The sequence below is a fragment of the Cetorhinus maximus genome, chromosome 9 (assembly GCF_964194155.1).
Source record: "Cetorhinus maximus chromosome 9, sCetMax3.hap1.1, whole genome shotgun sequence".
NCBI classification, from domain to species: domain Eukaryota; kingdom Metazoa; phylum Chordata; class Chondrichthyes; order Lamniformes; family Cetorhinidae; genus Cetorhinus; species Cetorhinus maximus.
Genome location: NC_135887.1, coordinates 111,087,667 through 111,112,858, shown reverse-complemented (window position 1 = coordinate 111,112,858; position 25,192 = coordinate 111,087,667). Strand labels below are relative to the sequence as shown.

The following is a 25,192-nucleotide window of genomic DNA, read 5'->3' as shown; positions in this document are numbered from 1 at the left end:
ACAACCTCATTGAATACAATTCAGATTGAGGAGGCTCACTGGCCTTAAACCTTGTCCATCACATTCCGATTGATTATTGTCCACAGTGAATAGGTAATTCAGTTGTAACTCTGTGTGATTAAATGTGGGTATCATTGAGGGTAACATCTGAACAGTGTAAAGCATCTTATGTGTAATTAAAGTGTCAGAAAATTTAAATTCTTTGTATCGCCGACTAGGCTTTGCAGGCTTGTGATGCCTAAGTCCACACGACACTGTTTGAATAGTACAAGCAGACTAACATGAAGGGATAAATAATCCCACAGGCCTCGTTCTTTCAGATATTTATTAAGAACAGCAATCACCAACCTTGCTTTGATTGGTGGTTTCCACGGAGATGGCCAGTCATTACGGATAAGATGGAACAGAAAGAACTGACATTGCTTCTCTCCTGTGTAACCTACATGGCTCACAGTTAACAGGAATCAGAATCCAGTGCCACACTAAATTATTATGGTTCAAAGGAGGGCCGCTAGGCATTTGTTGCAGGGAAGGAATTTTACAGTGAAATACATTGAATCTACAGCACAGAAACAGGCCATCCAGCCCCACTGGTCTATGCCATTGTTTATAACCCACGTGAGCCTCCTCCCACTCCATTTCATCTCACCCTATCAGCGTATGCTTCTATTCCTTTCTCCCTCATCTAGATTCCCCTTTATTTTATTCACTCAAGGGATGTGGGCATCGCTAGATAGGCCAGTATTTTTGTCCATCCCTAATTGCTCTTCTTCAGAGGGCATTTAACAGTCAGCCACATTGCTGCGGGTCTGGAGTCACAGGCCAGACCAATTAAGGACAAAAAATTTCCTTCCCTAAAGGACATTAGTGAACCAGATGGGTTTTACATCAATGGCTTCACGGTCATCATCAGACTTTTAATTCCAGATTTTTACTGAATTCAAATTTCACCATCTGCCATGGTGATTCGAACCCGGGTCCACAAAGCACTAACCTGGGTCTCTGGAATAATAGCCCAGTGACAATACCACTATGCCATCGCCTCCCCAAGATACCCCTTAAATGCTATATAATATATACTATTCCTCTCAACTACTCCCTGTGGTAGCGAGTTCCTTGTTCTCACCACTCTCTGGATAAAGAAGTTCCTTCTGAATTCCCTATTAGATTTGTTACTAACTATCTTATTTTGATGCTCCCTTGCATTGGACTACACCACAAGTGGAAAGGTTTCCTCCAAGACTACCCTATCGAACACTTTGACTTCATTTCAGCTCTATTCGAGCAGCAGGAAGAAGCCAGGGGAGAGAATAAATGGAGCCAATCTTTCTCCTGCTACTTTCCTGGTGATTCCTCATTTAATCTTGCACTCCCCACACCTCATTATTCTATCACAACTGATTTGTATGTCAGCTCCATGGCTCTTCATTTGCTCCAATTTTTTTGCTGCCCTTAAGTCAACAAAAATCTATCAATCTCAACCTTGAAATTTGCTATTGACCCCCAGCCACAGCAGCTTTTTGAAGGAGAGAGTTCCAGATTTCCACTACTCTTAGCGTGACATCACCCCTGAATGGTTTAGTTCTAATTTTAAGATTGTGCCCCCTTGTTCCAGACTCTTCCACCAGTTTCTCTCTTTCTACCTTATCTAATATATTTTCATTTTAAATGCTTTGATGATATTACCTCTCAACCTTGCCAACTAAAGGGAATACAAGCCTAGCCTGTACATTTTGTACTGGTGCATGAGTTTTTAGTGATATCTGTACACGGACACCCAAACCCCTGCTCCTCCACAGCTTCTGGTCTTTCTGTAATAAGAGAATACTTATGCCTTTCTCAAATACAAAATGAATGATCTCACTCTTCTTCACATTGAACGTATCTGTGACAGTTTTATTGACTCATTTAATCTATGCCCCTTTGTAACTTCTTCCATCTTCCCACCTCACTGTGCATCCTAATATAGGGTGGAATCGTCCCAGATTGGCACAAAGTACAGTAGTGGGCACGAAAAAAGTCGTTTTATCCGCTGGCCGCAATGATGGGTTTTCACGCTGTATCATCCCATTCCTGCCTTGTTAATTATGCAATCACAGGAACCATGCTGTCTCACTGGCAGGCAGCCTCCAATTTGCCCGCCATGCCATTACCTCACCGCTTCCTCACACATATTTAAATTGCTGCCGCGGGCACACTTCTCAATACTTGCAGCCCAGGTCTGCTCTGGTGAAGACATAGCCCCAAAATCCAAGAAGAGTGCAGCCCCCGATTCAGTGACGGATCCCTGAGATGCCTTCTGGACACCGTGGAGGCCCACTGCAATGTCCTCTACCCCACTCTGGCTGCATGAGGCGGTGGCAGAGGTGGTCAGTGCCATTGCTGCACACAAGAGGTTGGCCATCCAGTACAGAAAACAGATGAATGATCTCAGCCGTGCTGCCAGGGTAAGGCAGCCATCTCATCACTCTAAACTCACACGCTCAAAAGGCCATCACACATTCATAAGAACATAAGAATATAAGAACTAGGAGCAGGAGTAGGCAATTCAGCCCCTCGAGCCTGCCCCGCTATTCAATACGATCATGGCTGATCATTTCGGCCTAAACTCCAATTTCCTGCCCTCTCCCCATAACCATTCAACCCATTACTAATTAAAAATCTACCTCCTCCTTAAATTTATTCAACGTCCCGGCATCCACTCCACTCTGAGAAAGTGAATTCCACAGATTCACAACCCTTTGAGAAAAGTAGTTCCTCCTCATCTCTGATTTAAATCTACCACCCTTTAGGCTAAAACCATGGCCTCTCGTTCTACAATACCCCACAAGGGGAAACATCCACTCCATGTCTACTTTGTCTATCCCCTTTAGCATCTTATATTCCTCAATTAGATCTCCTCTCATCCTTCTAAACTCTAGCGAGTATAGGCCTAAACTGCTCAATCTCTCCTCATAAGACAAGCCCCGCATCTCTGGAATCAATCTAGTGAACCTCCTCTGAATCGCCTCCAATGCAACTACATCCTTCCTCAAGTAAGGGGACCAAAACTGCACAGTACTCCAGGTGCGGTCTCATCTATGACTTGTACAGTTGCAACAACACTTCCCTATTTTTATCCTCTATTCCTTTAGCAATAAATGCCAAAATTCCATTTGCCTTCCTTATTACCTGCTGTACCTGCATACTAGCTTTCAGCGATTCATGCACAAGGACACCCAGGTCCCTCTCTGCACTGAAACATTCTGAAGTTTCTCCCCATTTAAATAATAAGTCGCCTTTTTATTCTTCCGACCAAAATGGATAACCTCACACTTATCCACGTTAAACTCAATCTGCCAAATTTTGGCCAATTCACCTAACCTGTCCATATCCATTTGTAAATTTCTTATTTCTTCATTGCAACTTACTTTCCCACCTATTTTGGTGTCATCTGCCAATTTAGCTATAGAACCTTCTATCCCTGAATCCAATATAGATTGTAATTAGTTGGGGCCTAAGGACTGAACCCTATGGCACCCTACTAGTTATAGCTTCCCATCCAGAAAAAGACCCATTTATCCCGACTCTCTGCTTTCTGTTGGTTAGCCAATCCTCTATCCAAGCTAAGATATTACCCCTAACTCCGTGTGATCTTATCTTGTGTATTAATCTTTTGTGTGGCACCTTATCAAAGGCCTTCTGGAAGTCCAGATACACTACATCTGCAGGATCCCCCTAATCCACTTTGCTTGTCACATCTTCAAAGAACTCTAGCAAGTTAGTCAAACACGATTTACTTTTCATAAAACCATGCTGACTCTGATGGATTGCATTTTGACTTTCCAAATGCCCCATTACTACTTTCTTAATAATGGATTCCAACAATTTCCCAACGACAGACGTTAAACTAACTGGTCTATAGTTTCCTACTTTCTGCCTCCACCCCTTTTTGAATAAGGGCATTATATTAGTATTTTTCCAACCCTCTGGAATCTTTCTAGAATCCAGGGAATTTTGGAATATTATAGCCAATGCATCCACTATCTCTGCTACCACTTCCTTTAAGACTCAGGGATGTAGGCCATCAGGTCCTGGGGACTTGTCACCCTTTACATAAGAACATAATCCCAATAGTTTGTTCAGTACTTTTTCTCTAGTTATGGTGATTGTTCTAAGTTCCTCCTTCTTTACACCCTCTGCACTACCTGTTACTATTGGGGTGGTACTAGTGTCCTGCACTGTGAAAACTGAGGCAAAATATTGATTAAGCATCTCTGCCATTTCTGCGTTCCCCCTATTAACTCCCCAGTCTCATCCTCCAAGGGACCAACATTCACTTTAGCTATTCTCTTTCCTTTTATATACTTGTGAAGCTTTTGCTATCAGTTTTTATATTTTGCACTAGTTTTCTTTCATAATTTACCTTTGCTGTTTTTATTATTTTTTTAGTAACCCTTTGTTGATCTTTAAAAGTTTCCCAATCTTCTAGCCTGCCACTGACCTTTGCAATTTGGTATTCCTTAGTTTTTGCCTTTATGTTATCTTTAACTTCCTTCCTTAGCCATGGGGGCTTTTCCCCCCTCTTACCATCTTTCTTCCTCTTTGGAATATATTTTACTTGGGAGGAATTGAATATCTCCTTAAATATCTGCAACTGTTCATCAACTGTCCTACCTTGTAGTCTTCCTGCCCAGTCCACTAGGGCCAAATCTGCCCTCATGCCTACGTAGTTACCTTTGTTTAAATCCAGAACATTAGTGTCGGACTCAAGTTTCTCGCTCTTAAACTGAACTTGAGATTCTAGCATGCTATGATCACTCTTCCCTAGAGGATCCTTTACTATCAGATCATTAATTAATCCTATCTCATTCACAAAACCAAATCCAGAATAGCCTGCTCCCTGGTTGGTTCCACAACATATTGCTCCAAGAAACAATCTCTAATACTCTATGAACTCTCCCTTAAGGCTACCCTTGCCAATTTGATTAATCCAGTCTAAATGCATATTAAAATCACCCATGATTATTGCCATGCCTTTCTTACATGCTCCCAGTATTTCCTGGTTTATACTGTGCCCTACTGCTGAACCACTGTTTGGGGACCTACAGATCACTCCCACCAGAGACTTCTTTGCCTTGCTATTCCTTATTTCTATCCAGACTGACTCTATGTCTTGCTCTCCATTGCCTATATCGTTTCTCACTATAGCACTGATCTCTTCCTTTACTAACAAAGCTACACCACCTCCTTTTCCTTCCTGCCTATCCTTCCGAAACACTGAGTACCCTTGGATATTCAGCTCCCAAACCTGTTCTCCCTGTAACCACCTCTCAGTAGTCGCCACCAAATCACACCTATTTATCTCTATTTGCGCTGTTAACTCATTATTTTTATTCCAAATGCTACGCGCATTCAGATACAAAGCCTTTTAAGTTTGCCCTATTGTCAATTTTCCCTACTCTTATATGATTCTTTGGTGCAATATGACATTCACACACTCTGTCCCTTCCTTTCACTTTTTGGTAACAATCAGCCTCGTCACTAACCTGCACTCTTACCCTCTCCTTAAACTTTGATTTTTTATACTTCCATGCAACTGAACCCTCCCCACCACTATTTAGTTTAAAGCCCTATCTACAACCCTAGTTATGCGATTCGCCAGGACTCACTCACTGCCAGCTCAAGGGACATCACCATTCACTCTCTCACACAGACCCTCACATCTCCATCTGGCCTCACCTCCTCTGGAATCGGCCTCCTCAGCCTTCATCCTCACAAGGCCACTTGCACAGATCAACATGTGTCCACACACACACCCTTTCCCAGTACTGCCCTAGCTCTGCAGCCTCTTCCCTTTCCTAAAGCCACTTCTCTCCCTTCCCCAAGCAAGCCCTAGCCCTGCAGCCATTGAAAAGCCACCCCCACCTTATGGCTGGTCTGGTAGGTAGAGACATGCCCGTGAGCCCCCCTAAAAGTGGTGTGGTGCTGTCTGCAAAGCCTGGCGCTGATGACTGTGAGTGCTGCCTGAAGCAAGGTAGGTAAACAAGCCTCGAAGTCCCGAGTGAAGTGCAGCTCGCCAGGTGCACGTCGCTTATGTACAGTTGTAAAACACGTCAGCGTGCATTCACGCCAACGTGCCCGGATGATCCAGCGTGGGAGAATGGTTTCGGCAAGCAGGGCTTATAATGAGTTGCAGGCGTATTAAAATGACATTCCCAACCTGCGGTGGAGGGAAATGCAGCCTGTCAGTGATGGGCGGAGTGGACGATTGCAAACTGGTTTCACGACGGCATGAAACCGATTTTTGGCCTTTTCTCCATATTGTCTTCTTGTGCCCGCCATGACGCCCGCCGCCAACAGGGGCAGAAGACTCCGCCCATACTGGATGCATAAGAGTGAATTCACCAATCCATTTTCCCAGTCAAAGAGAGCCCAGGTTGGATGTATTGACAACACCCTAACACCAATTCTCTACCCCAAATTCCCTTTGAACACGGCATCTCACTGGAGATATGAGTCAGAGAGTTTGCCCTGTTCATGTGACATCTGAGCATTAGTTCACAGAATAATAGAATGATACAACACAGGAGAAGGTTATTTGGCCCATGTCATTTGGTCATTTGTCAAAATGTCAAGGTCATTTGGCTTGTGCTGGCTCCTTGAAGGTGCTACCCAATTAGTTCCACTCCCCTACTCTTTCCCCAGAGGCCTGCACAGGTTAAAAATACCAATGTTGATTGGAGAGCATTAAAAATCTATTAGGTTTGATAAAAAGTCTAAGGCAAACCGTGGTGTAATTAGCATGCAGTGCACATTCACTGCTCAGTTCAATTAATGGAAATTAATGAAAAATGCAAATTGCATTTCAATCATTTAAGATCACTGTTTTTGAATGTTAACGAGTTACAGTTCTGAGGATATCATTTTCAATCTTTGCTGCAAGGCAATACTAAGTTCATTTATATTCAGATCTATGTTTCTTTTTCCCTCTCTCCCATTTTTGACTTTTCCTATTACTCTCTCTTTTCCTTGTTGGCTTTCTCTCTCATGCTCATTTGTCTCTCCCTTTTCTCTCTCTCACTGTCTCTCAGCGCTCACTACAGTACCTCACTTTCTGTCAGCTGCTTTTATGCTTCTTGTTTTTATTCACTTTCGTTTCTCTCTTCACCTAATTATTCCTGCCAGGTTTCTAGTGCTTTTTGAGTATGTTATTTATTCACCTGTTCTTTCTGAATTCCTTACTCTCATTCCTCTCTTTACCCCTTTTCTCCCCTTGGCTCCTCTCGATCACATTCAGAGTTCCCATCACTTCATTGGAGAATCGTTCACTCTCCTCAGCTTCAATATTGCATATGAGGGCATATAGCAGTAATGGACTAATCGTCTGACACACATTCACTCACACACGCACACACATTCACTCACACACGCACACACAATCATATACACACAAGCACACACAATCATATACACACAAGCACACATATACAAGTAGCCGGACATAGAATTTCATAAATCACTGGTTAGGCCTCACCTGGAGTATTGTGGATAATTCTAGGCACCAACATTTCTGGAAAGATTTAAAGGACTTAGAAAGGTTACAGAGGAGGTAAACCAGGTGTAATCTCTTATAGCCCTACAACCCTCCGAGATCTCCGTGCTCCTCTAATTCTGGCCTCTTGCGCATCTCTGATTTTAATCACTCCATCATTGACGGCTGCGTCTTCAGCTGCTTGGGCCTTAAGCTCTGGAATTCCATCCCTAAGCCTCTTCACCTCACTACCTGGCTTTCCTCTATTAAGAAGCTCCTAGCACTTTGAACAATCTGCCAAAATATCTCCTTATGTGGCTTGGTGTCATACTTCGTTTCATAATGCCTCTGTGAAGCGCCTTGGGATGTTTCATTATGTTAAAAGCACTATATAAATAAAATTGCTGTTTTTACCAGAGACGAGCAACTTCAGTTACGAGGAGAGGTTGGAAAAGTTGGGACTGTTCTCTTTGGAATAGATAAGGGTAAGAAGTGAACTAATAGAGGTTTGCAAGATGATAGGAGGCTTTGATAGAGACGATTGAGAAAAGCTATTCCCTCTGGCGAGTGCATCAATAGCCAGAAGTCATTGATTTAAAATAATTGGCAAAAAATGTAGAGGGGAGTTGAGGGGATATTTTTTTCACTCAGAGTTTTCAGGCCCTGGAACACTCTGCCTCTCCCAAAGCGGGTTCCATGAATAATTTTAAAAGGGAGTTGGGCAGGTGCTTGAGGATGAGGAACTTACGTGGTTATGGATAAAAATTGGGGAATGTGGGACTAAGCGTAACTGTTCTTTCAAAGAGCCAGCCACAGGCTGAATAGCCTGTTTCAGAGCTGTAATTATCTATGATTCCACGGACGCACAAATTCATATTCCAGTACTCAAATACATGCGCTCCTCTATAGGCACAGCACCTACTCTGAGACATGGAGCAAAAGACAGGGCAAAAGTGTAAAACGAGTTGTCGATTTGACAGCGCCCATTTTACACTTCGCAGCTCAGCATTTACACCACTCATTCCTATCCCAGACACCTGGCTATCTCAGGCAAAGAGTGCTCACCGATCATCGTCAGCACTGGGATCAGTTGCAAATGCACCATTTATTACCTGTTAATTACATTGATATTTCTGGGCAGTTTAATGAGTTCCTGCCTTCGAATGACCCATTTAAAAAACTCTGCTGACCCCAAACAATCACCCTTGAGGCGATTCAGCCAGCTGATCACACCTGTCTACAGTCCGATAAACCCAGTGATGAGATTCTGCAACCACTGCTAATGATTAGTAAATGAGGCGTCTCAGTGAAATTAAATAAAAGGCTCACTCCGTTTAATAGTTTTATTGAACAAGGCGTATCAAAGCAAATCATGTAACAATATCACGTATCACAGGGAGATCATGTTAATAACATTATGTGACAAAGGAAATTGCATTAATTGTTATGGGGAAATTGCGTTAACACTACCACGTATCAAAGGAAATGGCATTAATAACATCACAGGGAAATCACTTTAATAATATCATGTATCTCGAGGAAATCACATTAAGGGTGGAATTTTCTACTTCCGCCAGCAGCAGGAATCGTGCTGGGCGGGGGGCACTTAATTTGGCGAGAGGCAGAAGTCTGTTTCCCGACGGCGGGATAAACTGTGTGAATTTTGCTCTCTTGACTTTCAAGGCGGGTTAAATGTGGGTCAGGTTTTACGACGAGCAGTGTCAGGAACTCCATTTGCATTCATTAGCATCTCATGAATGCTCTTAAAAGGCCGCCTCACCAGAATTCAGTTTGTCCTCCAAATTAAGTTCCCTGTCAGTGAGAATTTAGAACATTAAGTTTTAGGAGCTTCACCTCGCAGGAAAATCATGTTAACAGTATCATGTATCGCAGGGAAATCAGGTTAACGGTATCGTGTATCGCAGGAAAATCACATTAACAGTATCGTGTATCGCAGGGAAATCACATTAACAGTATCGCGTATCACAGGGAAATGAGGTTAACGGTATCGTGTATTGCAGAGAAATCAGGTTAATGGTATCATGTATCGTAGGGAAATCATATTAACAGTAGCGTGTACCGCAGGGAAATCAGGTTAACAGTATCATGTATCGTAGGGAAATCAGGTTAATGGTATCGTGTATCGCAGAGAAATCAGGTTAATGGTATCGTGTATCACAGAGAAATCAGGTTAACAGTATCATGTATCGTAGGGAAATCAGGTTAATGGTATCGTGAATCGCAGGGAAATCAGGTTAATGGTATCGTGTATCGCAGAGAAATCAGGTTAATGGTATCGTGAATCGCAGGGAAATCAGGTTAACAGCATCGTGTATCTCAGGGAAATCAGGTTAACAGTATCGTGTATTGCAGGGAAATCACATTAACGGTATCGTATATCACAGGGAAATCAGGTTAACTTTATCGTGTATCGCAGAGAAATCACTTTAACGTTATCGTATATCACAGGGAAATCAGGTTAACTTTATCGTGTATCGCAGAGAAATCAGGCTAACAGTATCGTGTATCGCAGAGAAATCACATTAACGGTATCGTGTATCGCAGAGAAATCACATTAACGCTATCATGTATTGCAGGGAAATCAGGTTAACAGTATCGTGTATCGCAGAGAAATCACATTAAAGTTATCGTGTATCGCAGAGAAATCACATTAACGGTATCGTGTATCGCAGAGAAATCACATTAAAGTTATCGTGTATCGCAGAGAAATCACATTAACGCTATCATGTATTGCAGGGAAATCACATTAACATTATCATGTATTGCAGGGAAATCACATTAACATTATCATGTATCACAGGGAAATCACGTTAACAGTATCGTGTATCGCAGAGAAATCAGGTTAATAGTATCGTGTATCGCAGGGAAATGAGGTTAAGAATATCGTAGGGAAATTGCATCAATAGTATCTCTTATTGAAGGAAATTGTGTGAACCGTATAGCATATTGCAGAGAAATTTCTTTAACAATATTGCTATAAACAGGAGGTAGGGGTGGGGGTTTGTATCCCCAGGACCCCTGCCCCCCCCATTGTGCTGAAATATTTGGAAGCAGTTTTGAATCCCTCGGGATGCACTATGGATGACTTCTGTTGATACGAAGGATCTTATCACTCATGAGAAATCTTCTGCTGTTAGTATTTGTCTGCTTATCTCTACTTTTGAATTCAGGTAATCATTCCCATCCTGTTATACCTCATTATCTTGTTGTAAGTCTCTGCGTACCTAGGAAAGGTACAAATTGTACTCTCATTAGTCCATGTGGTATAAGTGAAGCGGAGGGCAATTACAGAATGAAGAATGGGACTAATGGGAAAGCTCTCTCAAAGAGCTGGCACAAACACGATGGGTCAAATGGCCTCCTTCTGTGCTGCAAGATTCCAGTTCCACAGAAAGACATTTAATAAGGTGATACTTCACTTCAAATGAAATCACTGTAGCTATGATTCTGATACTCAGTCCAGTTACTGGGAGTCAAGGGAGGTAAAATAATCAGGTATGGACAACCAGGGAAACCAAGTAAATAAAGAACGGACCCCATTCATCCAACGCGTTGGAATCTTTAATTTGAAGGTGAGTCAATGAAAGAATATGAGGAAAACAGTCTCGCGACAAATAAATTGAAAGCAAAGACAAAGGCTTGGTTATTCTGAAGAGTGTAAGGCAGTGATATTTGAGTGTTATTCTCACGTTTATGCTGGATTTTAAAATGCTTCTTCATTAGATAACACCATATTGCTTATTCTTTATGGCTTGTGAGAGCACAACAAGAAGGTTAGTTCATCAGCAATGTAAACATCTGCTGGCCATTACCTTCACAGCATTGCGTATTGCTGGGACCCCTCGTGTTCCCTTCCATTAACACTCTATATTATTCAGTCAAAACATTCAAATTGATTCTTTTCTGTAGAAAAATGGTTAAGAAATCCTGAAATATGAAGGGTGCAAACACAAATAGCGCTCATGTACACATCACATATACAAGCAGTTGTGTGTATATTTATTTGTGTGTGCATGTCTCTATACATGAACACACATGCACTCATATACCTCACATACACACGCTTACAAACATACATGTACTCGCTCATGCACACACACAAACATACTCTTCACACACACACACCACAAATGAATGAACAATGAACACACAATTGGTCTTGGCAGGAGACCAGAAACCTCAATTATGCAAATTATTTATTGGAGAGTGCTCTGCAGTATTATTAACTAATGCTTTTATTTTTTGAAAAATACAGAGAGTGTACAATTGCTGCTGTTCAGGCTAATTTGCACTAATCTATTTTCAGCTCTTTAATGAATGTTGTGTGAAATGAAAGTCTGCAGCAAGTTACCGTTCCTGCAAATCCTGATGGCACCAATTTAATATCAGAACACTCTGTATAGTCTGAGATCTAAGTATAGAATCTCTGACAGGTGAGATTAGTGCTGTCCAATGTGTTAGTCCCTAGACACATCTGGCCAATTGAGAATCTAGATGTGCCTAATTACATTTCTGATTACTGTTATTGGTAATAGACAGCGTCACTAGTCATTGTGAGCTCAATACTCAAATTCGCATGGTGTGTGCATGAAATTTAACTTTTTTTGTGCATTTGTTGGTAAAGTGAGAAGCAGAGTGTGCTTTACTTACTTGTTCATTACTTGTTCAGTTCCATCTCTTTAATCACCCTTGAATGGATATTATCTGGACCTGGGGCTTTATCAATCTTGAACTCTACTGTTCTCTCCAACAAGTCATTACCGTCTATTGCGATATTGATAATGCTGTTCAATATTGAGTAGCCACCCCTCAACTGGAACATAAGCATCATCTACAGGAGTATAGACTGATGCATGAGAGTTATTTAGCACCTCTGCCATAGCCCGAGAGTCAGTCTGAATTTCCCCTGCGGCATTCATTAATGGCTCTCATAGGGAGAGTCGCTGGGTTTAGGGAGTTGAGCCTCCAGTCAACATCGATTGTTTGATCACCTTCAGGACTTGGAGAGGCATTTCCCAGAACTTTTCCGTAATTAAGTCCAAGATATTCCTTTGCCAAACTCCCGACCCGTTGCTGGAGGGAAGCGGTCCAGAATCGCACAGCCTGTGTTACCACTTGCAGTTAAGTAGGTTCATTGCTTCAGCTGGCTTCCCATGAGAGTCCTTGCAATATCAGGATTAGGGTGGAGGGGATGAGATTTTGACAGTTCAAGGTACAGGTTGTGGGGAGGGGGTGGGGGGGAGGTTGAGTGGCTAAGTTTCCTTTGTGGGGCTGGGATATGCAACTCCTGCTCCTTGTGACTCCTACAAGGGAATACATATTTTGAACATTGCTTTTCTGGTCTTGAACCACGACCAACAGCAACAATAACAATAGCACCTTTACTCTAGTAAAATGTCCCAAGGTTTTTCACAGGAGCCATTATCAAACAAAATTTGACAGCAATTGGATGGTTTAATATCTGTGAAACGAAATGACACATGGCGACAATTTCAGACATTAAGAAAACCTTTCCCAAACAATCCTGTGTAATGAAAGAAAAATGTGTAAACCATGGAGAGTAGCAGGATTCAGATTGATGGGATCTTTGTCCTGCGGGGAATAAGTAATTATATGGAACTACAAATGTAACCATTAACCAGAAAGTTTCATTCCCTCTTCTGAACTTTTTTTTCTAAATAATTCAGAATCCACAAGCACCAAAACCATAATTGGGCCAAATGTTTTCTTAAAATTCACGGGTTATTTTTGTCACTGGGAAGGCTGGCTTTTAAGGTCCATCCCTTGCACAACCGAGGGTCTTTCTAGGCCACTTCAGAGGGCAGTTAGAAGTCAACCGTTTGTGTGGCACTGCATGGAGTCACACGTGGGCCCATCTCTGGTACGGACAGCAGACTTCCTTCCTCGAAGGGTCATTAATGAGCCAGTTGAGGTTTTATGACAATCCAGTAGTTTATTGGTCGCTTTTATTGATTCCAGATTTTTAACAGTTGAATTCACATTCTCAAATGGCTTTGGTGGGATTTTGAACTCCCGGTCTCTGGATTATTGGCCCAGGGGTATGGATAACTGCTCCATTAGCTTTACCACCAAACCACATGTACCTGTGACCAAATTAAATTTAAATTTAAAAGTGGACCAGGGTTATCATCACAAGTCACACACAACTTATGCTGTGGACTGTGTTCAACAACAACATTTAGCATTTATATAATGCCTTTAACAAAGTAAAATGCCCAGGGGCGATTACTAGACAAAATTTGACACCGAGTCACCTAAGGAGATATTAGGACAGGTGACCAGGTCTTAAAGAATGTCTTAAAGGAGGAAAACGAGGTAGAGAGGCGGAGAGGTTTAAGGAGTGAATCCCAGAGGGCCCAGGCAGCAGAAGGTATGACACTGCCTGTCTGTGAAATTTCATTGGAGCTTCAGCGAGACCTTTGTTTGCAGCACCAGGTGAGGGATTGGGTTGTTCCAGTTGAGCTGAAAAATCAAGAAACCACCCCTAGCAGTCTGGCAGAGTTCAGAGAGACCAAAGTCTACTACATGTTTCTTCATTTTATTTCATTCCATTGAAAAGAAAGGTTTGAAAGTCTTATCAGATTCTTCCTCAGTCTGAACTGCTTGTAGAGGTGACAAAATTGCACCCTTTCATGGTATCTCCTGATTCAGTGAATGCCTCTCATCATTAATGGATACCATAAAGAATCATTGCTATGTCTTCTGCTGATTTTACTCTGTTAATTTAGTTTGTTATTTTAGTTTTTAGAATCAGCTAAGGTGGGAAATGTTAGTGCAGTCTGCTGTTTAAGATGGGTCTGTTGGCTCCATCCACTGACTTCAACTGGTTCACTAATGCCCTTTAGGGAAAGAACCTGCTGTCCTTACCTGGTCTATATGTGACTCCAGTCCCACACCAAAGGTGCTTTAATTCTTACCTTTCCTCTGAAGTGGCAAATGTATCAAACCTGCTCAGTGGTTTAATAAGAAAGTCCACCACCACCATCTCCAAGGGCACCTAGGGATGGGCAATAAGAGAATGAATTAAATAAATATGTTTAGGACGTATTGATGGTGTGTCCATGGGAACTGATGTTTCTCCATTTTCCTCTTTCAGAACATTTACTACATGAGCAACCAGCAGATCCATGTGGGGGTGCTGAGCCCCACTATTGATGACAATGACAACAAGTGCCTGGTAGATGTCAACAACAGGCCCAGGCTGATTGAGTGCAGTTACGCCAAAGCCAAGCGAATGAAGCTTTATTGGCTTTTTACTCAGGTTAGTATTTTGGTATGAGCCCCTCGGAGAGATGGTTAGACAACGACTATTGGAATCTGGGGTTTTAGTTCATTTACTTTTTAACTAGAATCATAGGAATTGTACAGCACAGAAGGAGACCATTCATCCCATTATGCTTGTGAATTAATCGTACTCCCCTGATCTTAATTTCTCCTCAGCCCTGTAAATAAACTGATGCAGTATTTGGGATTGGAATAGCTCAGCCAGGGTAAGCACAATTAAAACAAAGCTGTTTGGTGGAGTGTGCTGGCAGATTGAGGCATCCAGTGGTGATGAAAAGTCATTTTACTGCCAGGATCGGCAGCTGGATCCTCCTGTTTCTATTTAGGGGGCCAACATTCTAAAGTGGTTAATGTCCCACACAGCAAGGTGATATGTCTCCAGGCCATTAACTCAGAGTCTTTCTTAGTCTTCCAGAAGGACATAAGAAATAAGAGCAGGAGAAGGCCATTTGGCCTGTTGAGCCTGCACTGCCTTTCAATATTATCATGGCTGATCCCTTGGTTTCAATTCCAATTTCCCTCACACTCCCCTTATCACTGGATTCCCTGAGAGATCAAAAGATTGTCTATCTCAGCCTCAACTATATTCAACAATGGAGCCTCCACAATCCTCTAGAGAATTTCAAAAATTCAGAACCCTTTGAGTGAGAAGATTTCTCCTTATTTCAGTCTTAAATGATCAACCCCTTATCCTGAAATTGTGCCCTCTTATTATAGAATTCCTAGGCAGGAGAAACAACGTCCCAGTGCCGAGCCTGTCAATCCCTTTCAGGACCTTGAATGTTTCAATGAGATTACCTCTTATTCTTCTATTAAGAATACAGACCCAATTTCCTCAGCCTTTCATCATAAGGCAACCCCTCATTCAAGGGACCAACCTAGTGAAACTTTGCTGTACTGCTTCCAATGCAAGTATGTCCTTTCCTAAATATGGAGACCAAAATTGTACACAATATTCCAGGTGTGGTCTTACCAAAGTCCCCTTGCAATTGTAGCAAGACTTCTTTATTCTTGTACTCCAATCCCCTTGCAATAAAGACCAACTTGTCATTCGCCTTCCTAATTGCTTGCTGTACCAGCATGCTAACTTCTTATGTTCCTTGTACGAGTACTTTCAAGTCTCTCTGAACATCAACATTTAAAAGTTTCACACCTTTTAAAAAAATATTCCGCTGTTCTATTCTTATGACCAAAGTTCCAAGCACACCTGCAGAGCTGCGAATCTCAATGAACAATGAAAAATGAATCCACACCTGCTTTTGGAGTCACAGGTACAGCCCAGCACCTCAATCAGTGCCACACAACCCAGGTTCAGTTCAACCTTCAGAACATGTAAGAGATAATTCACATACGAACAGGAGCAGGTCATTCAGCACCCCCCAAACCTCTACCTCCATTCAGTTAGATCATGGCTGATCTATATCTTAACTGCATTACCTGCCTTTATTTCATGTCTCTTAACTAACAAAAAATTATTCCTCGCAGTCTCAAAAATTGACTCGAAATTCATTGGGGGAGAGAATTCTAGGTTTCTATTACCCTTTGTGCTTATCCAGCTTCCCCTTCAATCTCTCTATACTATTCAACTCAGCTACTTCCTGTGTCAGCGAGTTCCGCATTCTCACCATTCTTTGGGTAAAGAAGTTTCTGCTGAATTCCCCATTGGGTTTATTAGTGACTATCTTATACTTATAGCCTCTAGCTCTGGCCTCCCCTGCAAGTGGAAACATCTTCCCTTCGTCCACCCTATTAACCCCCTTCGTAATTTTAAAGATCTCCATCAGGTCTCCCGCTCAGCCTTCTCTTTCGTAGAGAAAAGAGTCCCAGCTTGTTCAGTCTTTCCTGATAGGTATAACCTCTCAGTTCTGGTATCATCCTTGTGATTCATTTTTGCACCTTCTCCACTGCCTTTATATCCTCTTTTAAAGCATGGAGACTAAACTGTGCACAGTAGTCCAAGTCTGGTCTGACCAAGGTTTATAAGATTACTTCTCCACTTTTCAATTTTATCCCTCTAGAAATGAACCCCTGTGCTTTGTTTATCTTTTTAAAGCCTTATTAACCTTTGTTGCTACTTTCCGTGATTTATGTATCTGTACCACCTCTGTTCCTCTACCCCAGTTAGACTCTTATTTTTCAAGGAGTTTGTGACCTCTTTATTCCTCCCATTCTTCTTAAAATGTGCCACCTCACACTTACCTATTAATTTGCCAATAACATGCCCATTCTCCAAGCTTATTAATGTCTTCCTGTATTTTGCTGCAGTTCTCCTCAGTATTAACTACACCCCCAAATCTTCAAATTTTGAAATTGCACTTCCAACTCCCGAGTCCAAATCATTTATGTAAATTATGAACAACAGTGGTGTCAGCACCAATCCTTGTGAAGCATCACTTCCCACCTTTTGCCAGTCTGAGTAGCTACCCTTAGCCACATTTTTCTTTTTCCAGTTTCACAGCCAGCTTGCTATCCATTCTGCTACATGACCCTGGCTCCACGTTCTGATGTTGGCCTAATCTACTTACTGAAGGCCTTTTGAAAATCTAAACATATTACATCTCCTATATCATTCTTGACTACTCATTATGTCACTTCTTCATCAAATTCAAAAAGGCTGGTCAAGCATGACCTTCTGTTTTGGAATCCATGCTGACTACTATATTATATTTACTGTTTTTATAAGTTTTTTCTATTTCATCTTTGACTAAGGATTCCATTCCCTTTCCTGCCACTGAAGTTAAACTAATTGTTCCATAGTTTCCTGGGCTTGTTCTGTATCCTTTTTTATGTATAGGATCACATTAGCCGTTCAACAGTCTTGAAACAATTCCTTTTTCTAATATATATATACATGTGCGTGTGTGTGTGTGTATAATAGTGCCTCTGCTGTCTTTTCTCTAACTTTGAAAATGCGTGGATGCAATTCATCTGGACCAGAGGATTTATCCTCTTTAAGTTTGATTAGTTTAGCAATTATATCCCCCCTCTCGATCCGGAATGTCTTTATATTTTGTTTAACGTTCTTATGTTATGTCAACCATGTTAGCCTTGCTTATGTTAGCCTAAGGCAAAGTAATTAATTAATATTTTTGCCATTTCACTGTTATTACCTCTGAGCTTGTCATTTATACCCCATATGTGGCCCTCCCTGTTCTAGCATCTACATGAAGAATTGACATGACTATTTATCAGGCTATCCCTTTATGCTGTCAGAACAGTTTCTTGGTGTCTGCATTAGTCGACTGCTATGTGTTTTTAGTTGTTTGAAGAGACTGTGGTGGCTCAGGAGCTGGTCCTGTTCAAATTAATTGGTGCAGAAGAGCTGAATCTTTATTCTTCCTTAATGGTGCTGATTTCCACATGGTTAACTTGTGGCTGAAGTAAAGGAGTAGCAATATCAGCCTGAGTTGAGGAACTGTGGGATGGGAATTGCATTAATTGATCTGAAAGGAAAAGCCAGGAAAGTAGTGGGGTAATCGATAATCAGGATTAGTTACACAAACTATAAGTTTGAGAGAAAAAGTTTGAACTTGCATCTAGCTCATATTACACAATTATTTTACTGAAAGCTTATTACTGCTTCATTGGGTGGAATTCATTATGTGAACTTCGTGTTTATTTCTGAGACTCAGACTGGATTCCAGCACAGGTTTAATGTAAGATGCTTCTCACCTCTGTCTACTTGTAAGTTCCCCTATATGAATTGGGGTTGGATTGTCTCCCCTTCATTTGCACTTCACAGCTCACAATTGCCAGAATTCTGCACTAAACTGAGAGCCTCGGTCACAAAGGGACCATAGCAATTGTTGATGACGGAACTTAAAAAAAAACACCCAGAATTATTTTTATCATCTGTGCACAAGATGCAAGTGTCACTGGCAAGGCCAGCATTTATTATCAATGCCTAATTGCCCTTGAGAAGGTGGTGATGAGCTGCCTCCATCTGGTGTAGGTAGATGCACAGTGCTGTTAGGGAGGGAGTTCCAGGATTTGACCCAGTGACAGTGAAGGAACGGCGATATAGTTCCAAGTCAGGATGGTGAGTGAAACTTGAAGGAGAATTTGCAGGTGGCGGTGTTCCCAGGTACCTGCTGTCCTTGTCCTTCTAGAAGGTAGAAGTTGTGGGTTTGGAAGGTATTGTTGAAGGAGCCTTAGTGAGTTGATAGAGGTTTTAAGATTATGAAGTGTTTTGATGAGATAAATAGGTTGTAGATGGTGTAAGGGAAGCTTTAGTGAGATGTTAATCCACATTTTCCTTGATCTGGGACTGGCACTGGTTCAAATGAAAAACATGCCTCATCCCTTAGTGCTGGCACCCTCAGTCTTAATGCTCTGTGCATGGTCCCATCCCCCAACAGATATCCTTGGAGAATTCTGTTTTTAACAGAATCTCTTTAACTCAGATTTTCCGAAGTATGAGATTTTAACATTGTATCCACAGGCTGTACAAAAAGTTCTAAATTCTTGGCTCAGTGTAGCTAACAGAGAGAATCTGTAATTATTTAACTGGGATAATTAAATTAGATGCCCCATTTGATATGTATCTATAAACAGTTTGGAAAATTGCTTCATTTAAAATCTTTGTGGATCTGAGTGGATGAGTGTAACCACATGCACAATGGGCCCAATTTTAACTCTAAGGGCTGAATTTTACTGGCCACCCGTGGGAGGGAAATCAGGTGGGAAGGCCTGTAAATTAGGGCACCAATCCATCGGTGGCATGCCCACCATTGGCCCACCTGCCACTGGCCCGTCCACCCCCGCCACAATATTATGGGCAGCGGGGGATGGCATTGGGTGGGCTACCCACTCATGGCCCAATTGAGGCTCTTAAGTGGGCATTTAATGCCCAATTAAAGGCCTCATCCTGCCACCAGTCTGATTTAACTGGTGGCAGGAGAGGCCTGCACCCAGTGTGGAGCCCAGCAGGTTTGACCCTGTGGCTGCTGGTCAGCGAGAGGGGGTGGGTTGCCTCCTTCCCGTGCCCCTGTGCCAATTGGAGGGACTAGTCCCTCCCCACAGTTTTGCATTCTCGCTTGCACCCTAACCAACATATTCCCCACCCCCCTCACTGAGGGCTGCCAACCCAGCCCCAGCGAGATCTTGAACCTACCTGGGTTTCAGGGCATCCATGGCTCCTCCTCCTCCCGGGCCCCCTGCAGTGGCCACCGATCCTGCTATGGCGCCAAGCTGCTGGCCTCTGATTACCTGGCAGCCCTATGAAGTGGGATGTCCTCCCGAAGATGGACAGAAGTCCCACCTCGTACTAATTAAAGGGCCATCACCCAAAAAAATTAAAGCTGGGCAAGCCAGCCAAGCGGAGGCGGGCTCACTCCCAACGTTTACACTGGGGGGACAGGGAGCCTGTCCTCAGCATATAATCCAGCCCTAAATCAATGGGCTTTAAGTGAATTTAAAACTTGCCCAATGTATCAATTATAGATTAGGTTGGAAGAGAAGTGAACTCACACTGAACGTGTGTTCACAGTGGGAGTGGGATTTGAACCCACGACCTTCTGACTGAGAACGAGCGAGACTGTTACCGACTGAACCATGGCTGAAACCTGCAATCCATTATGTGTGAACGTAAGAAATAGGAGCTGGAGTAAGCGATTTGACCCTTCGAGCCTGCTCCACGAATCAATAAGATCATGGCAGATCTTCTACCTCAACTCCACCTTCCCAAACTATCTCCATATCTCTTAAATTAGTATTCAAAAATCTATCGATCTCTGTCTTGAATATACTGAATGACTGAGCATTCACAGCTCTCTGGGGTAGAGAATTCTGAATGTTCACAACTCTTTGAGATTCTGTTCATAAAATCAGAAACTAATTTCATATTGTTACATTCACTGAGGGCTGCGGCGCAATAGCTAATCACCAAGTTATGAAGTTTCCCTCATACTTCATGCTCTGTTGCTGCTGAATAATCTGCTCATGGCTCATTAGTCTCCATTATTGTGATTGCGCAAGTTTCCATTCCCACCAGTCACTGACACATCCTAGCTGTATGGTTAGAGCGAGTGTTGCTTACTGTAATCAGATCCCAGTGGCTGAGATGCAACAGATGAAATTCATCCAGGAATTGCAGCACAGGCACTAAATTAGCCCCTAATGCTGGCTTTCAGCAGACATCTGATGAACACGTTAAACAAGGATGTCATTTTGGAGCAGCCTGCATTTGACTCATGGGAACCAAGTTTCATGGGAAAATACCAAGCTATTAAACTGTCACGGCTTGAGACTACAACATTCACGAATAACTTCTTCTTTCAACAACTTATATTTATATAGCGTTTATAAATAATAAAGCATCTCAAAGGCATTTCATATGAGCATTATAGACTATAATTTGACACAAAGCCACCTGAGAAGGTATTCTCTCTCTCATAGTTCCACAAAGCAAGGAGGACGCTTGCCACAGAGCACTTCCTGTGCCAGTTACCTGAATGTGGAGTCTTTTAACATGGGGAGGCCGTTACGCTGCAGCTACCACACGGTTCTGGCTAACCAGGGAACTCTCCCACTCTTGCTACCTGCCATAGGTATATTGGAAGGATTTCCAGGTTTATAATCAACCTGTTTGGCCATGTTATGGAAGCACCTCCTGTGGCCATCAAGTCCCAAACCCAAACTCAAACCCAGAGCTTTTGGCTCAGAGGCAGGGATGCTATCCACTGCGCCACAAGACCTCCCTTAGAGCAATGTTAGGACAATTGACAAAAAGCTTAGTCAAAAAGTTAGGTTTTAAGCAGTGTCTTAAAGGAAGAAAGAGAGAGAGAGACGGAGAGGTTTATGGGGGGTATTCCAGAGCTTAGGACCTCAGCAGCTGAAGGCACAGACACCAGTAATGGAGCAATTAAAATTAGTGATGCTCTTGAACAGAAATTATGTATTTATTATCACCAGCAACTTAGGGCGAACTTGGTGTTGGCAACAAGGGTTTCAGGAGGAGCGTGAGACCCATGCAAGTCCCGTTAAATCCCTGAGCCACCATTAAATCCTGGTGGGATCAAGGATAATTACTCTCAAGTGGCTTGCTAATGAGCCTAACTGACATCTCGCTACCAGCAGGCGGATTCCCACGTCGGGCCCTTCCTCCCCCACCCCCTCCAAAGACAGTTTTCCAGCCGTCAGGAATCGGACACGGGGGCTCCTGCCCAATTCTTCTGGCCCACCACCATCCTGCCCGCTCCAGGGAGCTGCACTAAATTCCGCCCTTACAACGGGATTTAAACAAAAAACACTAGAAACACTCAGCAGGTCTCCAGCATCTGTGGAGAGAGAAACAGGGTGAATGATTCAGGTCTATGACCTTTCATCAGAACTGTGAAATGTTAGAGTTTTAACAAGATTGCAAGTACAGAGACAGGGAAGGGTGTTGGGGGGGTGGAGAAGGAGGAAACATAGGGAGCTAAGTAGAAAAGGGAGAGTCTGTGATAGGGTGGAAAGCAGGAGTGATTAATTAAACAGCAGATTCATTACCGGCACCTTCTGTACTGGAAAATGGGGGCAGAGACTATGTTCTGAAGTTGTTGAACTCAGTGTTGGGATGAAAGACTGTAAAGTGCCCAATCGAAAGATGAGCTGCTGCTCATCTAGTTTACGTTGAACTTCACTGGGACAACGTGGGAGGCTGAGGCCAGCGTGAGAGAGGGGTAGGGAATTGAAATGGCAGAGACCAGCAGCTTGTGGTTAAGCTTGTGAAACGGACAGAGGTTTTCCACAATGTGATTGCCCAATCTGCGTTTGGCCAGTGTAGAGGAGACGCATGTCGTGAGCAGAGAATACAGAATATGAAATTGAAAGATGTACACGTAAATCGCTGTTTCACCTGGAAAAAGTGTTTGGGTCGTTTTAGTGACGAGGGAAGAAAAGGTGAAAGGGCAGGAGTTACGGCCAGGATTTTTCACTGAGCGGGCGGGCGAGCATCCTGACATCATCGCATACTTGCGCAATATTTCGGTCGGCGGGTGCGCGTTAAACTCAGAAGCGTGCCCACCGACAATTAAGAGGGCAATTAAGCCCATTAACGGCGCAATGAACTAGGAATTTTCGCTGCCCGTAACGGTTGGCGGGCGGGCGAATCGGCCAGGCGGCCTTTGCATTTCTCAGGAAACTTCATCCAAGAATGGGGTGAGGTTTCCGTTATTAAATTTTTTAAAAGTCTATGCGCTGTATTTTTATAATGTCTATGCTCAGGTGACTGCTTGTGTTGTGTAAACAATTTTTGCCGGATTTAAAAATCTTAACTTGATATTTTTTGAAGTCTTCAGCTCCCTGCGGGAGCTCTCTGCCTTCAGGGAGCTTTCTTTCAACGCTCCCCCATGCCTGCATTAGCTTCAGCACTCACCCTCCTCCTGCCCACCGTCCCTGCCAGCCAGCGTGAAATCGCTGTTGGGGGCCTGTTGCGGTCGGCAGTCTGTTACTCGGCCGCTCCTGGGCCCGCCGGTCACACCCACACACTGACCTAAAAATCCTGCCCTATATTTCAGACTTTGAGCATCCGCAGTATTTTATCTTTGTATTAGGTTGCAGCGATAGTTTGGTTTGTCAAGTTGAAATGAAGACTTTGGTCTATTGCCTTGAGAGATCCAGTGAAAGATTGAGGTAGGGCAACAGCAAAAACACACAGAAGAATAAACCAGGATGTAATAAATGATAAGCTGTAGCCACACTTGGGTTTTAAAATCCTGCCGATTGTAGACAGGAAGGAAGACCTGAAGGACGTACGAAATGTTTGTCTCCGTGAGTATCTCTTCCTCTCTTGCCTCTGAATCAGAAGGTCATGGGCTCAAGTCCCGCTGCAGAGACTTGTTCATGTAATCCAGGCTGACATTCCCAGTGCTGTACTGAGGAAGCACTGTGCTACCTGATGATCACGTGATTACCTGGTCATTATAGAAAGTTTATGGTACAGAAAGAGGTCGTTTGGCCCATCGTGTCTGCGCCAGATGAAAAACGAGCCGCCCAGACTAATCTCACTTTCCAGCATTTGGTCCGTGGCCCTGCAGGTTACAGCACTTGAGTCATAGAGTCATAGAAGTCTACAGCACAGAAAAAGGCCCTTCAGCCCATCGAGTCTGCGCCGGTCAAACAAGTACCTAACTATTAAAATCCCATTTTCCAGCATTAGGCCCATAGCCTCGTATGCCATGGCATCGCAAGTGCACATCTAAATACTTCTTAAGTGTTATGAGGGTTTCTGCCTCTACCACCCTTTCAGGTGAAAAGTTCCTTCCTGTCTACCCTATCTATGCCCCTCATAATTTTGTACACCTCAATCTTGTCCCCCCTCAATCTCCTCTGCTCCAGGGAAAATAACCCCAGTTTATCCAATCTCTCCAGCCCAGGCAACATCCTGGTAAATTTCCTCTGCATGCTCTCTAGTGCAATCACATCCTTCCTGTAATGCAGATTCCAGAACTGCACGCAATACTCTAGCTGTGGCCTAACCAGTGTTTTATACAATTAAGATTTATTTATTAATTAATTGATGTAGACTTATTAACTAAATTCAAATTCCATGAGCCATGGTGGGATTTGAACACACATCTCCAGAGTATTAGCCTGGGCCTCTGGATTACCACTATGCCACTCTCTCCCTTTTTATCATTAACCCCACACTCAAAGTAACCCTTTGATCCCGCTGTCCTTGAAAACTACTGCCCCATGTCCAACCTCCCTTTCCTCTATAAAGTTTCTGAACATGTTGTCAGCTCCTATGTTCATCTTTCCCACACCATTTTTGAGCCTCTCCAAGTTTCCTTCACTGTGTCAGCACTGAAATGGCAGTAATAAATTGCACTCTATGCGAATGTGACTTTAGTTTACTATCAATTCTGAGCCTGTCAACTTAGATAGATTCGATAGATTCCAATAACATGAGGTGCATATCCAGGCACCTTTTAAATGAGTTGAGGGTTTCTGCCTCTACCACCCTTTCAGGCAGTGAGTTCCAGGCCCTTACCACCCTCGAGGTGAAAAACCTTTTGCTCACCCCCTCTCTAGTCTTTCTACCAATCACTTTAAATCTATGCCCCCCTAGTCACTGACCTATCTGCTAAAGTAAAGACGTCCTTCCCACTCACTCTATCCAGACTCCTCACAATTCTGTACATCTCAATCAAATCTCCCCTCAGCCTCCTCTGTTCCAAGGAGAACAATGCCAACCTATCCAATCTCTCCTCTTGGCTGCAATTTTTCAGTCCTGGCAACATTCTTGTAAAGCTCCTCTGTACCCTCTCTAATGTAATTTCATCCTTTCTGTCATGAGGTGGCCAGAACTGCACACAGTACTCAAGTTGTGGCCTAAACTATAAAACTAAATGTTTTATACAGTTCTAGTAT

At 42.9% G+C, this 25,192-nt stretch overlaps 1 protein-coding gene across 4 annotated transcripts in view; it reads left to right on the top strand.

Annotated features, from left to right (window-relative positions):
- LOC144684931 (polypeptide N-acetylgalactosaminyltransferase 18-like) overlaps positions 1-25,192 on the top strand; it is a 297,659-nt gene that overhangs the window by 233,022 nt on the left and 39,445 nt on the right. For all 4 annotated transcript variants that reach the window (XM_078549348.1, XM_078549346.1, XM_078549349.1 and 1 more), the window contains one exon: positions 14,652-14,816. In XM_078549348.1, coding sequence (XP_078405474.1) covers positions 14,652-14,816 — 165 coding nt within the window. The remainder of the gene's footprint in view (positions 1-14,651; positions 14,817-25,192) is intronic.